At 36.3% G+C, this 16,912-nt stretch overlaps 1 protein-coding gene across 2 annotated transcripts in view; it reads right to left on the bottom strand.

Moving 5' to 3' along the window:
- The window catches only part of ATP6V1H (ATPase H+ transporting V1 subunit H), a 144,597-nt gene that overhangs the window by 103,689 nt on the left and 23,996 nt on the right, over positions 1-16,912 (bottom strand). The window contains exons 7-8 of one of the 2 annotated variants that reach the window (XM_046026704.1): positions 15,555-15,608; positions 191-288 (exon numbers count right to left, since the gene is read on the bottom strand). In XM_046026704.1, coding sequence (XP_045882660.1) covers positions 191-288; positions 15,555-15,608 — 152 coding nt within the window. The remainder of the gene's footprint in view (positions 1-190; positions 289-15,554; positions 15,609-16,912) is intronic. The other variant, XM_046026715.1, reaches the window with a different exon arrangement.

Here is a 16,912-nt window from a genome sequence, read left to right as displayed (position 1 = left end):
CACAGGCCAAGTGAAGTTAAGGGGAAACATTCCACTTAGTAGTTACTGACTTCCATGAAGGTTAGCATAATCTATTGTTAAATAGACATGAAAAAAATATATATTTTAGATTAAATGTATTGACTTCCTTGAAAATGTCAAGGAGAGATGCATTTATGTTACTCTAAATTAAAAGTAAAAGGGCACTCACCAGTTTACCCCATCTGCTTCTACCCAGGCAAAGCGGTACTCATTGACCCGAAGCATCAATTGCAGACACCCAGCAACACACTGCACATACTGAGAACTCTATGCAAGAAGAAGCACAAGGTTTTTAAAATTGGAAAGCATTTAAAGACATGAGATCATGCATATACAAAAAGTCTGGATTTTTTTTTTACTGAGTTTCTTATCGTAAGACATTCCAAAAGTTCCTGCTACTTTTTCATTACCAACCTCCATTTTTGTTTTCCTCTCCACCTCTTAGAAATGCAGTTGACTTTCTCTGTCAAAGTAAACCTACATAGTTCAAGACTACTTTAACACACAGGGAAATCAAGGAACAAAGTAACTATATCCTTGATAATGGCTTGATAAATGTTATCATCTTGCAATGTTTCACTTAGTCCTAAAGAGAGGCACTACAGAGATAATACTGCTCTCCATAACTGCAGAAATATCAAAGAATGACAATAAAATTAAAAAGATAAAACTGTATGCTTTGAGATGAGTCTGTATTTAAATGGTCTGAGGTGAGTCACTGATCCTTTCCAATACTCAATTTCTTTGTCCATAACAAGGGTGACGCCCCCCAAATATCCCAAAGAGGTACTACTGGGATTAAGTAAAATAATTCATTTAGCATACAGCTGGACATTTTGTAGAAATTCAATAAACAGGAATTTAGAAATATATATATACACAGCATATAGGAAGCCTAATTAAATATTTGAAAAAGATCTTTGCTCTATAATTTTTAACAACTATTAGTTCAATAGTACCATTCTAAGGAAACTGTGGTTAAATCTGGAACCTGAAATAAACAGGAATAATATTCCCAGGGATAATGCAGACACCTCCATTTTAGCAAAGCTAATAGCAACACCTGGCTTGGGCTCTTCTTTAAATGTTTACCATAAGCCTAACATCTATAAGAACAGAGACAAGAGGGATTTTCAGACTCTAGCCTTAAAGAACATGAAAATAAATTTTAATTAATTAATTTAATCTAAAAAATAAAATGAAAAGAAGGAAGGAAAAGAGAAGAGAAGAGAGAAAAAAAGAATAAGTAAGCAGGGAGGGAGATAATCAAGAATGTTACAAAAATTCACAACACCTAATGTATATGATGCTACTAAGTTCTGTGTTTTAACTCAAAGTTCATTAAAACCTAACATTTCAAGGAAATTCTAGGCACTCAATTACAAAAACACAATGATGTAAGTACATTTAGTGGAATTATCAAAAGTTATCAAGAAAAGGTTATCTTAGATTTTACCTAGAAACTAGTAAACATAGATTCCCAAAAGCATTATGTATCCAGTAATATAACTTGTCTAAAAATTCAAAACATTGGCAGAAATGACAAAAAAAAAGTGAATTTTCAGCTCTAAACCAATCTTCCATTATAGGAAAAAGAATGTTATTTTTCCAATTAAATCAGCAGGTAGTAATCCTTTGTGAAAGAGGAATTCCATTCTTTCTTGTTTTAGAGAGATAGCCTAAGCAAGGTTTCTACATATAATGAATAAAAATGCAACATAGGGCACTCTCTCCTCTTCCATTTATCATCAATTTCCTCTCAACACAAAAATATCTTCGTTCACTGAAGTTTTTCTCTTCTCTGTCCATTTTACTACATTACATTGAAACACACGATACATTTCAAATATGGATTATTCACTGTCACAGGGCTTCCGGATTCGCATTATAAATGTGCATGTTGAAGATCCTGGTTCTAGGGGCGCCTGGGTGGCTCAGTGGGTTAAAGCCTCTGCCTTCGGCTCAGGTCATGATCCCGGGGTCCTGGGATCAAGCCCCCTACTGGGCTCTCTGCTCAGCGGGAGCCTGCTTCCTCCTCTCTCTGCCTGCTTCTCTGCCTACTTATGATCTCGGTCTGTCAAATAAATAAAATCTTTAAAAAAAAATAGATCCTGGTTCTAAAACTGTATTTGCACCTATTATACATAATGAAGTAGTCCAAATACCATCCCAGAAATCACTTTCAAAGTATACAGTGATAGCAACACTGGCAAATGATTGAATTATTGCCTTCAATTAAACAAAGTAAATCGTATCACTTCATTACCTTTCACTCACAAATGTCCTATTACTCTCATGTATAAAATTACTCAACAATTTTTTTTCTAAAAAATCAGTCTTCAATCAAGCCAACAAGTCACCATCTCTACTCCCAGACTAAGGTAATTCAATACTGCTAGACAAAATTACACAATCCTGCAAAGCCTTCAAGAAATTCTGGTCTGTTCTGTCATTCCCCAGGCACCCATACTCACCACTATCCTCCTGTCCTACACTGTTCCCTCCCTCTCAGCAGTATGAGAAAATATACATACAATTAGAGATCTGCCAGTGGCCAACATTTCACCCCTAAACCGAACCACACTTATAGCCATTCTTGCCTCTCTTTCACCTAGGAGACCAGCAAACTTATTCCTGTCCATGACCTTCAGCCCCAGAAAAATCTTAATCCCATTCCTCCTACACGATGCTCTGTCCATCAGACCCCTCCCTACATCCTCAGTCTCTGTTTGATAGGTTTCCTCTCCTCAGCCTCCAAATATATTCAGACCTTTCCCACCTTAAAGCTGTCCCTAAACCCTGTACCGATCTCTGCATCTTTCTTCCTCCCAATATGTGAATTTTCTTGAAGGAGTTATCACCAAACTTTTACCTCTTTTGTATCTTATCAACCCATTAGTATGGCAAATTCTAGGATCACCACTAAACTTAAAATGTCAGTTCCAAAAGTTAATTTCGCCTGAGAACCAGACCTCTATCTCCAACTACTAACTGAACAACTCTACCCCATTCTCTTCACTTTCTGAATGGACTTACCTGCTGCAAGTCTTACTTAGACCAATTGTTAACTCCCCCACCATGAAAGAAAGGCAGTAGTACATAGTATGGTAATAGTATAGTAGTATATAGTATATAATCTTTAGGAACAAAGGCTCCAGAACCAGCCTCCACACTAAGCCACTTGCAAACTATATAACCTTGAATGAGCTTCCTATCTATAAAATGGGGATAACAGAACAAATCCCATGGAATGTTGGTATAATTTCATTAGTTAATGTATGAAAGAATTTTCAAAGGTACCTATCATACAATATTCAACAAATGTTTGCTGCTGCAACTACTACTGTATTCTGATTTCTCCAGATGGAATTAATCACTTCCATGTGCCACATATAAATCTCTATTTGTAAATCCCTTTGCGTAAGTGAGTGTATGCATGTGTGTCTCAGTCATCTTCATTCAACCAGAGAGCAAAAGAGGAGTCTTTCTTAATCTCAGCATTTAAGCATAGTCCCTGGCAAAAGAAAAAAAACAACAACAAAAGTCCAGCACTTTAAAAATGTTTTGTTTGCTAAATGAATAATTAAATATTCATTCCATTCATTTGTTGTTGTTGTTGTTTTTATCGTGCCATTTGGTTTCAGGAGGAAAAAAGTAAAACTTTCAAAGTTTTAAGATATATTTTGTCCAAGCGAAGTGATTTTTGTTTTCTGCCTAGTAAGATACGGTTTCTTTAATCAGGAATGGATGCTGGATTTTGTCAAATGCTTTTTCTGCATCAATTGAGAGGACCATGTGGTTCTTCTCTCTTCTCTTATTGATTTGTTCTATCACACTGATTGATTTGTAAATGTTGAACCATCCTTGTAACCCAGGGATGAATCCCACCTGGTCATGGTGGATAATCTTTTTAATGTGCTGTTGGATCCTGTTGCACTACTGGGTATTTACCCCAAAGATACAGATGTAGTGAAAAGAAGGGCCATCTGTACCCCAATGTTTATAGCAGCAATGGCCACAGTCGCCAAACTGTGGAAAGAACCAAGATGCCCTTCAACGGATGAATGGATAAGGAAGATGTGGTCCATATACACGATGGAGTATTATGCCTCCATCAGAAAGGATGAATACCCAACTTTTGTAGCAACATGGACGGGGCTGGAAGAGATTATGCTGAGTGAAATAAGTCAAGCAGAGAGAGTCAAGTATCATATGGTTTCACTTATCTGTGGAGCATAACAAATGACATGGAGGATATTGGGAGATGGAGAGGAGAAGGAAGTTGAGGGAAATTGGAAGAGGAGGTGAACCATGAGAGACTATGGACTCTGAAAAACAACCTGAGGGTTTTGAAGGGGCGGGGGGTGGGAGGTTGGGGAAGCAGGTGGTGGGTAATTAGGGAGGGCACGTACTGCATGGAGCATTGGGTGTTGTGCAAAAACAATAAATACTGTTAACGCTGAAAAAATAAATAAATTTTTTTAAAAAGATACGGTTTCTTTTTTTTAAAAAAAAAGGACAAAATATAGAAGCCCCCAAATTCCGTATTATCCGTTCCCTTAAGTTCATTTCCGTTCATTTCCATGAGAATAATATAAAAACACATTACTACCCTCCACGCTGTTCAATGTAAACACAATCTTGATCTTTTCCTGCTGCATATATTTTTCTTTTTGCTAGAATTTCCTATTCTATTAGGACTTTAAAAAGCATTCTTGAAATAGCTGTAATTGCTAATAGAAAATCCTGAAATCTCACAAGATTTCAAAGACAAACTAAACAAGAAGTGAATGACAGAGAAACAGTCTATCTTACAGGACAATGTATCAAAAACTGCCAAACTGATTAAGTAGTATTTGAGATAATCAAATCCTGCTCCTTCCAAACAGAAATGTCACAACAAAGAATCAAATAAGGAAGAAAAAAATCTCTGTGCCTTCCCTTGGAGCTGTACTGGAGCCTCACCTTTTCCAGCTGACTCTCTTTGACTCCTAAGAGTCTCTGAGTCTCCCTGACTCCTATGCTCAGAACTCCAAAGGACATTGCCTATGCTCAGCTTCTGGGTCCTAAGTATAGTTATGAACTAGAAGTATGACTTGACAAGTAGTATGGAACCTCATTAATATATGTGTACATGAATTTTACTGACCTTAATTCTACATGAAATTCTTTGTACACATTTATGATAAAATCAATGGGCATGCAGGTGGTGCAGTCGGTTAAGCACATGACCCTTGGTTTCAGCTCAGGTCATGATCTCAGGGTTGTGAAATCAAGCCCTGCGTCAGGCTCAGTGCTCAGCAGGGAGTCTGCTTGAGATTCTCTCACCCTCCTCCCACTTTCTCTATAGAATAAATAAATCTTTTCTAAATAAATAATAAAAATAAAATAGAATCTTTTTTTAAAAAAATAGCCAATCAATATAGAATGGCATAAAATAAAACTTCCCACTTATCACCCCTCAGTACCACTGTGTAAAATGCAGATTCTATGCATTATATGTACACCTTTTTTCAAAAAATATAAATAAGATTATACCCTAACTTTCATTTGCAATTTTCTTTTTCCATTTAAGAAATCTTATACTTAGAGATCTGCCACATTTTTAATCATCTATATAAGGATTTTAAATCCACTGTGCTCTCTCAACTTTGAAGAATTCCTTCATTCAACAACATTTACTCTGTTGCTTACATTATCTGGTATGCAGAAGGAACTCCACTTTATTTTCAATATATTTGTAGTTGGAATCCAACCGAAGATGAAGAAGCCCATATGCCCTTGCAGTTCTAGTAAACTGTTCAACAGCTACAACCCCAGACTGCCTGGAATGTCAGAAACTAATAAGGAACATAAGGCCTCTGTCATTCTAAGTTCTCAACTATTCCCCAGAAAGGTTCTACTAGTCTGTATTCAGTATTGATTCAACAAATATTTACTGAGTGACTGCTATGTGTAAGACACTGTACTTGCACTGAACACACAACCATGCAAACAGACCTCAATCCCTTCCATCAGGGATCTTACAGTCTAATGGAGAAAGAGGAAAAGCGCTGAATTACAGAGCATACTGGAGTTTGACATTGAACTAGAGTGCAATACAACAAAAATACCATTAAGAAAGGAAACAGGAAATGCAGAGAAGGAGATGGGTGCTCTTATAAATAGGATCCTCGGGGAGGGACTCACTGCTAAAGAGACAAGTGACAGAATCCCAGGAAAGTAAAAAAGTATAAGCCATGCAGCAATTCGAAGGGAAGAGCACTAATGCTGCAAGATGGCAGAACCAGGGCCATGCCACGTGACTCCTTAATATTCTTAATATTCTTCAATGGCTTCCCCCTGCCCAGGAAAAGTCCTAAAACCCTATGTGATCTCTAACATCCTGAATACCCTGGGCCTGCCTGCCTTACTTCCTCACTCTCCCCACGCCTGCACCCCTACAGTACCGCTTGCTCTCCTTTCTCTGCCCATGCTCTCCAAACACTTCCCTATAGTGGAGGCACAGGCCTCATCCCTCTGCTTCCTCAGTAAGGCTGAGCAAACTTGCCCAGATGAGACCCCTAAATGTAAAGGACCTGTGCTTCTCTCTTACAAGCACTGCCAGAAGGGTACTAAAATAATCACAGTGTGGAATTACCTGTCTAATGCTGTCCTAAGATGAAGCCCTGCCCATCTCACTCAGTGCTATGCTTTTGGCACCATGCACTGTTCCTGGTAGGTACTCAATATATATTTCTTGACTGAATGAGCAAACAAAAGAAATACAACCAAATTTCATTAGATCTTACACAAATTCCAAATGAGTGGGACTTTGATACGGTCCCATAATTAACATTTTTATCCTAGTAACAATCAATACTGCAGACATATATACAACACAGCACCATTATCTTATTTCTTTTTGGAGCAGAAACTAAATCTGTTTGGTAATATGGATTTTATGTAACTGTCTAGTACTTTCTTTTAATTTATCTCAATTTGAAAACTAATATAAGGTGCACCTGAGTGGCTCAGGGGTTAAGTCTCTGCCTTTGGCTCAGGTCCTGATCTCAGGGTCCAAGGATCAAGCCCACCTCTGGCTTTCTGCTCAGCAGGGAACCTACTTTCACCTCTCTCTCTGCCTGCCTCTCTGCCTACTTGTGATCTCTCTCTCTTTGTCAAATAAATTTTAAAAAATTAAAGAATAAGAAATAAAAATAAGCCAGTCATAAAGGGACAAATACTGTATGATTCCAATTATATGAGGTAGCTAAAGTAGTTAAATTTACAAAAACAGGAAGTAGAATGGTGGTGACCAGGGGCTGGGGAGAGAGAAAAAAAGGAAGTTATATAATGGATACAGAATTTCAGATTTCCAAGAAGAAACAAAGGCCTATAGATCTACTTCACAGTAATGTGAATATATTTTACACTACTTATTTAACTGTACACTAAAAAAAGGAGGTTATGATAAATTTCATAGGTTTTTTTTTACATTATTCATTTATAAGGAGTTATACACCATGGCCAATAATGTAATCTACCATATTAACAAGCTAAAGATCAAAAATGCTATAATCTTATTAATTTGTAAAGAAGTAGCATTTGACAAAACAATACCCATTCACAGGGAGCCTGCTTCCCACCCCCTACTATGCCTGCCTCTCTGCCTACTTCAGATCTCTGTCAAAGAAATAAATAAAATCTTAAAAAAAATTCACCATCTTTAAAAAAAAATTTTTTAAAAGAAAACTAATATAAATTGCTAGTCAATTCTGGCTGTACCTTTATCACCCTATTTTACTAGAAAATATTCATGGTAAAAGAGCTCACTTAAGCCAGATAATTTTCATTTAAATTACTAAAGTAAGGGGGCGCCTGGGTGGCTCAGTGGATTGAGCCGCTGCCTTCGGCTCAGGTCATGATCTCAGGGTCCTGGGATCGAGCCCCGCATCGGACTCTCTGCTCCGCAGGGAGCCTGCTTCCTCCTCTCTCTCTACCTGCCTCTCTGCCTACTTGTGATCTCTCTCTCTCTGTCAAATAAATAAATAAAATCTTTTAAATAAATAAATAAATAAATAAATAAATAAATAAATATTACTAAAGTAGGGATGCCTGGGTGGCTCAATCCATTAAGCATCTGCCTTTGGCTCAGGTCATGATCCTGGGATCCTGTGGTCCTAGGGTGGAGCCCTGAATCAAGCTCTTTGCTCAGCAGGGTGTCTGCTCCTCCCTCTCTCTCTGGTCCTCCCCACTCCCCCCTCCTTGCTCATGCGGGCGCGCGCGCTCTCTCTCTCTCTCTCTCTCTCTCTCTTAAGTAAATAAAATCTTTTTTATAAATAAATAAACAAACAAACTGCTAAAGTAATTCACTTCTCCATTAACAAAAGTATCACCCATATGGGCAATCTGGACTGACTTAATAACAACAACAAAATATGTACACACAAAAAAGATATTTTAGGCACTCATTGCATTGTTTCCTAAATTCTATTTGTTTAAATGTCATCCAACCAGAGTTCTGCCTTAAGGTAAACTTTCTGTTTTTTTCAAGAATCAAAATGTATCTTCTAACCTTCACAACTAATCAAAAAACTGTCAAAAAAGAAATTTAAAGCATTTTATAAAAATAATTTATTAACATTTTTCAAAGGATTTTTAAACAATTAAAATTTAAAATAAAAGGGAAATATTATGATACCCAATTTTTCAGATGAGCCTTAAAAAAGAGATATAATTTGCTGAAATTAAAAGAGTGAGTTAATCTTGGACTAGTCCTAGGAATCCACTCTCTTCATGGTTGAGCCAGATTTCTCTGTGCTGTACCAGACATCCTGGGCTGAGAATTGGCCACAAGATGACCTCTCACTGCAGCAAAACTCACTGGTAGAGAAAAACTATTTTTGCTTCTCAACACATTTAAGAGAAATTTTCCAGTGTTGCTGAAATGTAAACTCTCCTACTTTATGGTGGAATAATCACATCACAGGAAAAATAGCAACTGGTAAAATTCCCCTTCATGGCAAATATGACCTCAGAGATCCATATTCTGCAGAATTACAAAGTAATTGAAGAACTAAGGAATCAGAAAGAGGCAGGTAACAAAAGATAAACATAAAAAATAGTGATATTGTACCAAAATAAAACTAATGTAATAAAAACATTTATAGACATTATTTTCAATATTCACCTTCATAATGCTGGGATTTAAGTACAAACTAAATGAGAAAGAGCAAAGATAATATTCATTTAAATTTTGGAATCGTGGGCACTTGAAATAACATGTCTGCATTGAATAAAAAGCACCTGTCCCATAGAGAGTAAAAACGCAGAGTACAGTGGAATTGGTGAAGCACCAAGTTGAACTTTTCAAACACATATGTGACTAAAATAGACTCCAGAAGCCAGGTTTACATGAAATGGAGGACTGCTGATTTTAACAGTCCCAAAAGTATTTAATGTTTCATGAATATTGTACAAATCTTTTTCTTGTAGAACTAAAAAGTGAGTGTGTGCATATATGTGTGTCATTCTTAATTCCATCACAGACATTCACTTTAAAAAATAACACAAGACAGAAAAAATAACACAAAACAATGTAAGTATCAGTAGGGACTGGAACAACTGAAATTCTCCATAGTCTGTTGAGGGACATTTAAATTGATTGAGAACACTGATCTGTAGTATCTACTAAATTTACATATACCTTACAACCCAGGAATTCCATTCTAGAATTAAGTGCTCCAGACACAAGTGATTACAGTGATCACATCTATCCAAAGACAGGTACAAGAATGTTCAAAAACTAGAAGTAACCCAAAATATCCACTAATAACAGAATAGAGAATATTCGTTTAATGGATTACTACATGGCAATAAAAAGAATGAACTTCTGTTAAATGCAACATGAATGAATCTCACTATCACAATACTGGCAAGAGAATTCAGATACATAAGAGCATACTGTATATGATTCCACTACAATGGAGCTCAAGATTAGGCAAAACTCATCACTGGTAATAGATACCATGAAAACAATAACCTTGGAGAGAGTTTAGTTAAAGGGAGGTATTGAGCAGGAGGACACAAGACATGTAAATTTATTTAGCTGAACAGTTAAAATCTGAGCATTTTACTTTGTGTGAGTTAAGACATAACTATAAAAACACAACACAGTGGCTAACTGAACATAATAAAAAAATTAAATTTTAAAAAAATTTTTAAAAAAACAAGAAAGAAAAGAAAAAGAAAAAAGACAAAGGAAGGAAAGGAAAAGAGAGAGGAGTTTTGCCAAATTATCTTTGGCAAATCACTTAAAATCTTCAAAACTGTTCTATCATCAATAAAGGGAAATACCAGCCCCAACAAATTAAAGGGAGAAAATCTCCTCAAATCTGAACTCTAATCAGTTCTACAAAGCACAAAAAACCATAAGGTATATTATTATTACATCATATGCAGGAACTAAAATACATATATAAGCTCAAGAATTCTCTTGAATTTGGCTCACTCAAAGAGATCTAGTCAATACTCATAAAATACTAAAATTAAGTTAATGCCTAAATTAAGATAATTTAGTCTTACACTTGTTTTACCAAAAAAAAGCAATTTCATTATTAATTTACAAATTTCTAATCTCCTTCAAGCAATGCTTTCAACCTAATTGGCTCAGTCATGTAACAAGATTCTTTACTATACAGAAAAATTGTGAACTTGAGAAAATATTACTTACTTTATAAATCATTGCTTTGTATTCAACTTCAAAGAACACATCTAATGCACCATATTAGATTACTTATTGTTATTATCAGTGCTGTGCTTTGGCAATGATTTGTAAAAGAAAATCTTATACTGAAATACCTTATCACTTAAATTTCTTTTGTATTGCCAGAATATACCTCCAGACAGTCCTCCCAAAAAATCTGATCAGAAAAACAAAACTCACAGATTCTTATCTTCCTTCCTTAATGTTCATTCTGTGCATTTATTTTAATGATCCCCAATATTTAAAATGCATTAATTTTTTTTAAAGATTTTATTTATTTATTTGACGGAGAGAGAGATCACAAATAGGCAGAGAGGCAGGCAGAGAGAAAGGGGGAAGCAGGCTCCCTGCTGAGCAGAAAGCCTGATATGGGGCTCGATCTCAGGACCCTGAGATCATGACCTGAGCCGAAGGCAGAGGCTTAACCCACTGAGTCACCCAGGTGCCCCTGAAATGCATTAATTTTGTGGCAAGAAGATAAAAGGCAATTAAAAATGAAAATCCTCCAGGAACTGCTTTAGGTAAATAACAGTGCTCCTGAAACTTACACAGGTGCCTACCTGATTGTGAATTACTTTGAGTCCTCACAGACTTCACAGTTCACCAGCCAGAGCAGACCACAGTTAAATAACAGGCCTGAGCTGTATGAATTCCTGACACAGCCCACTTATTTCCGCTACTTGGGCATCACTTTCAATGTAGTTAACAACGAAGTAGTAAAGAACTAAATCATTAAAGTACTCTAACTCTTCTGGAAGACTGAAAAGTGCTGCATCAGTGCAGCATTAAATTAAAAACAAAGTCAAAACGGTAAAACTATCTTCATATTAACAAGGATATTAGAACTGCCACAGAAAACAATTTAAGAAATTTGGCCAAAAGCCAAAAAGACTATCATTTCTCTCATTCTAAAATGCTATTATGTGCTAAAACATGCATGAATCCTAAAGACATTGTGCTAGGTGGAAGAAGACAAAGTCAGGAAATGACAGATGCTGGCAAGGATGAGGGAATGGAGAACCCTCCTACACTGTTGGTAGAAATGCAAGCTGGTGCAATCACTCTGGAAAACAGCATGGAGTTTCCTCAAAAGGTTGAAAATAGAGCTACCCTATGACCCAGCAATCACACTACTGGGTATTTACCCTAAAGATACAAATGTAGTGATCCGAAGGGGCATGTGCACCCGAATGTTTATAGCAGCAATGTCCACAATAGCCAAACTATGGAAAGAACCTAGATGTCCATCAACAGATGAATGGATAAAGAAGATGTGGTGTATATATATATACAATGGAACACTATGCAGCCATCAAAAGAAATGAAATCTTGCCTTTTGCAACCAAGTGGATGGAATTAGAGGGAATTATACTGAGTGAAGTAAGTCAATCAGAGAAAGACAATTATCATATGATCTCCCTGATATGAAGAATTTGAGAAGCAACATGGGGGGCTTAGGGGGTAGGGAAGGAAAAAATGAAACAAGATGGGATCAAGAGGGAGACAAACCATAAGAGACTCTTAATCTCACAAAACAAACTGAGGGTTGCTGGGGGAAGGGGGGAAGGGAGAAGGTGGCTGGGTTATGGACACTGGGGAGGGTATGTGCTATGGTGAGTGCTGTGAAGTGTGTAAACCTGGTGATCCACAGACCTGTACCCCTGGGGCTAGTAATACATTACATGGTAATTAAAAATTAAAAAAAAAAAAAGCCAGTCATAGACAACCACCACACGCCATGTGCTTTACTTTTATGAAATGGCCAGAAGGACAGAAAGAGAAAGAGAGACAGGACACAAATGGTTGCCAGTTGGGAGTGGGGAGCAGGAATGAGGAATAACTGTTAATGTGTACAGGGTATCTTTCTGAGGTGTTAAAAATGTTATAAAATTAGATTGTGATGATGGCTGCACAACTCTGTAAATATACTAAAACCTACTGAACTGCAAATGAATGGATTTTATGGTGTGTGACATATATTTTGATTTAAAAAACTTATAATTTAAAAAACTAAACAAAATTGAAAATTTATTTCCTCACTTGCCACCTTCCAAGTCCTCAAAAGCCACACGGTGGCTACCATAATGGAAAGTTCCAACATCATGGAAAGTTCTGATGGACAGAACTGCTCCAGAACATTAAAATGCAAGAAGAAATAATAAGGAGAACCTGGCAACTTCATCAACTTACTTACTATCAATGAAACAATGTTTATCTAGTAGTAACTAATGCCAAACTGTATCCACAACAAAACAGCCGGAGATCAAGAAACAGATGGGGAATCACGTTGGTCCCTCCTACACAAGTATAAGTGAAGCTGGACAGAAGAAAAAGATAAGAAACAAACAAGAAATTCCCAGATTCTTTCTAAATGCTGCAAAGCTTCTGAGAGATCACCATATTCATCTTCTTATCAGGCCATCAGCACTAATCAATGTCCACAGCTGTGCAGCTTTCTCAGAAGACTTGAGTACTCACATTAGACAGTAAAGAACTGAACAGCTTAAGGCAAGTGTGTCAAGATTTGGTATCATTTATTATTTTCATCTCCAGGCAAAGACAACATAACGCATGCTAAGGAAAGTCTACTTATATAACATCACTTAAATAAAAACGTTTTTAATGATCCACTTATATCTTACAATGATGCTTCTGTGGCCATTTTAAAGGTAAGACTGTTGAATCATTCTTATTTCACATTTTGCAGTACAAAACGTGTGTTTGTTTTACACTGACATCAAGAGGCAATATCGTGTAATGCAACTTCCCAAACTGCTTTTCTATGCTCTTGGAAAACTGAAAGGGATTTTTAAAATATAATACCAATATTTTTACATGGCTGAGCAGGCTATGCAACTTGGAGAATGCCTAAAGACCCAACTACAACTTCTATTGCCTCAACAGGAATTCTCTTGGCAAACAATTCCTTCCTTTGGGGTTTTTGCCACTCATTAATTGAATGACTTCACAAAAACTGGTACTGCCATTCTGTGCAGCCTCACTGCTCATATCTACACAATGTGGCTTACAGTAAGACCTAAGTCAGAGAGGAAGTATGAATATTTAAGGAGATATAAATGTAAATGAATAAACCTGTGCCGAGCACATAGTAAGAGCACAATATAGTTACCAATTCAGATTCCCCTATTAAATCATATCAGAGCAGAAGCTACCACATTACACTCAACTTATTAAAGTCTGCTTTCCAAGTTGACAGCCATCTGAAAAAGTAAGAACCTTCAGGACAAGACAGCAAGTATGTTTAAAGTTTGAAGGGTATGAAAGGGAAGAAGGTCAAAAATCAAAGGTCATCTTTTCCTTACCCACTATTACCTCTGATGCTAATTCTGTTTGGGATGTTATGTGTAGGAGTCTACCAGGTAAACCACTTTGACTAATGTATACCAATTCAATTAATTAGTTTTATTTTTTGAATACACTGGACAGAAAAGAACATCATGTCACCAGAGCTTGCAACTCATTATATAAGCTTTAATAATTTACAAACACATTAATCACTCAAATAAGTTTATAAAATATATAATTCTGTACACATCTTTTTAAAAATTTATCAATAACTCCAAAACATGAATTAAATAATTTTTCAGAATTTCAAACCCATAAAAATTCAAGTCATGAAATAAAAGATTCTCAATTTAAACATGTGCTTATGACTGAATATCTAGACTTCCAACCTATCACCTCCTTACCCCACTCTGACCCCAAGATTGCTCATCTAGTTCTACACCTTGTTCTGATTCCTCTTCAGAAGGTTAACAGCCATTTTCTGGCCTAACACACTATTTGTCAAGTCCTTCAACACCTGCCCCAAGAGAAGCCCTGCTCTTGGCTTTGAAAATGGGTTCTGATGTCACCTCCAATGTCAGAGCACACAAACAGATATATTCCATGCTGATTACAGAAGTACTGTTAATTAATATGGATACGAAACAGCTCCTACACAGCTTCATTTAGGTCTACCACAGGCAGGTGGGAGACACCACCTTCTGAAGATGCCTTCCAGTTTCCCAGAGATATTTCCCACTAATGAAGATAGATGCACCTCACCTACATTTCTAACTTTTTTTTCCCTATCTTATTCTCAATTAGCTCTAATCATGCCAACCCTTACTTGTCCAAACTTACTGCCAGTTCTTGAAGTATTCAGAATATAACAAAGATAAACTGCTCCCAAATAGGGAAGATAAGTCCAACCAAGAAGGAAACTTGGGGAGACGTGATTAATTTTAACCTTTACCCTTTTGGCTCTACAAAAATGTGGGGAGAGTTTGGCCAAAAAAAAGGGCAGATAGGGGTTCTGCCCAACATATATCCCCACATAAAGCCTTGAACAACACTGCGCAAGTAACGAGCTTTATCCCATCAGGAAACTGAAATGTTTTCAACTCCTTGACACACTGTTCACGTATCTGTTAGCCAGATGTTGGACAGGTTATCAAACAACGAAAGCATGAAGAGAGTAACTTTATGATTTTTCACTCCAGCTGCACATCTGAATTCAGACTCTTGCCTTGATTCTCAGGTCTAAGATAAAAGGACCTGAAAAGAAGAGCAACAGGGAAGAGCAAGTCTCCTGTCTACCAATAGACCATAAATATTTATATATACATAAATATATAGTTTTTACAATGCTATTAACCTAACTGAAGGTTAATATGGATTTACATTTGGGGAACTAGCAAACATCCTTAAAATTTTAAATGACTCAAAATAACTTATATTCATGGTGTTAGGAGGCCAGTGAATTAAGAAGGAATATACTTACATCACTTGAAGAGACTGTTCCTGTTTCAACAGCGACACCGCTACCACGCAGTTTCTATTACGAAATAAATAACTTATTACTTAGTTTTGTTTTTAATTTTATCCTAATTTATCAGCTTATGAAAGGGAGCTAAGCAAATTTTATAATTTTTTTCCTAATCCTACTTAATGGAGTATCATCAACTAATAAAAAGCATGGGGATGACACAAAATATTCTAAATATTACACTCTTCCAGACAACTTAATTAAAAATGGAACAATAATAAACTGAATACTAAGCTCCACTAAATTTCGTAAGTGAAGCTGGTACAAATTTCCAAGTCTCAGAATTTACTTACTGAATTGTTTTTCAAGTAAGAGGACTATCTTAAACTGGACCATCTACAGTATATTATGTGGCAAAGCTCTTAAAATAGGTGTCTAGTAATGGGAAGATTCTACATAGACCTTAGATTATTGACAGCAATCCTAGCAAGTTATAATGACAATCAGAATTTCACGTGTTATATAATGTCTAAATGATATATAAAAATGACTGAAGAAAAGTTAAAGTAGAAAGCCAAAGGTTGACTGTACAAGAGAAGAGTAGTAATGAATTTCTGAAAGGAAATTTTTACTTAGTTTTATTCAAACTGATTTTATTTACTATCCACTAATTGCCAGGCATGAGGCCACCTGCAATCCATATAGAATGCTTAAACTACCAAAGAAGAAAAAGCTCTTAAATGTCACTATAAAGTCAACAAAATATCCAAACTTGCAACTAATTTTTCTATTAAAATTATGAAATTGCGGTTCTTTCTATGAGGGAGAAAACACTAACAATAGAGAAAAAGAGATCTAGTGCCATCACAATGACATTTAAGCAAAACAGCAAACAGAATGCCAAATAATCCTAGGTTTCATTCCTTAAACAAGAATTCTGTAATTTGATCCTGATAGAAAGCTATGGAATAAATGTCTGCCCACAGCAAAAGAGACAGTGCAATTCAGATCTTAGCAGAAGCAGTGACCAGACCCTGAGAGACAAAGCCAGAAGCGGCCTAAGCACCCTGAAGAGTCACTTTGTAGCAGGACTTGCAAAGCAGAAACACTGAACCAAAACTACTTAAAGCCAAAGACTTGGTGATAAGAAGAATGCACCAGAAAGATAAAGAAAAGGTCTTTTAAAGCATGTATCTAATACCAAGAAGCTCAGTTCTAATGAAGACTGTTCTAGACACTGAAATATTTTGCTTCCACTAGTGATGATAAAGATATTTCCCCCAATTCTTGGACACAGTTATAACCATAGTAAATCATTCCAAAAATAATAAATCATCTGCAAGGGACAATATAAATGTTATTCTTATGAGGGA

The sequence above is a fragment of the Meles meles genome, chromosome 1 (assembly GCF_922984935.1).
Source record: "Meles meles chromosome 1, mMelMel3.1 paternal haplotype, whole genome shotgun sequence".
Classification (NCBI taxonomy): domain Eukaryota; kingdom Metazoa; phylum Chordata; class Mammalia; order Carnivora; family Mustelidae; genus Meles; species Meles meles.
This window is presented reverse-complemented; position numbering and strand designations above follow the sequence as displayed.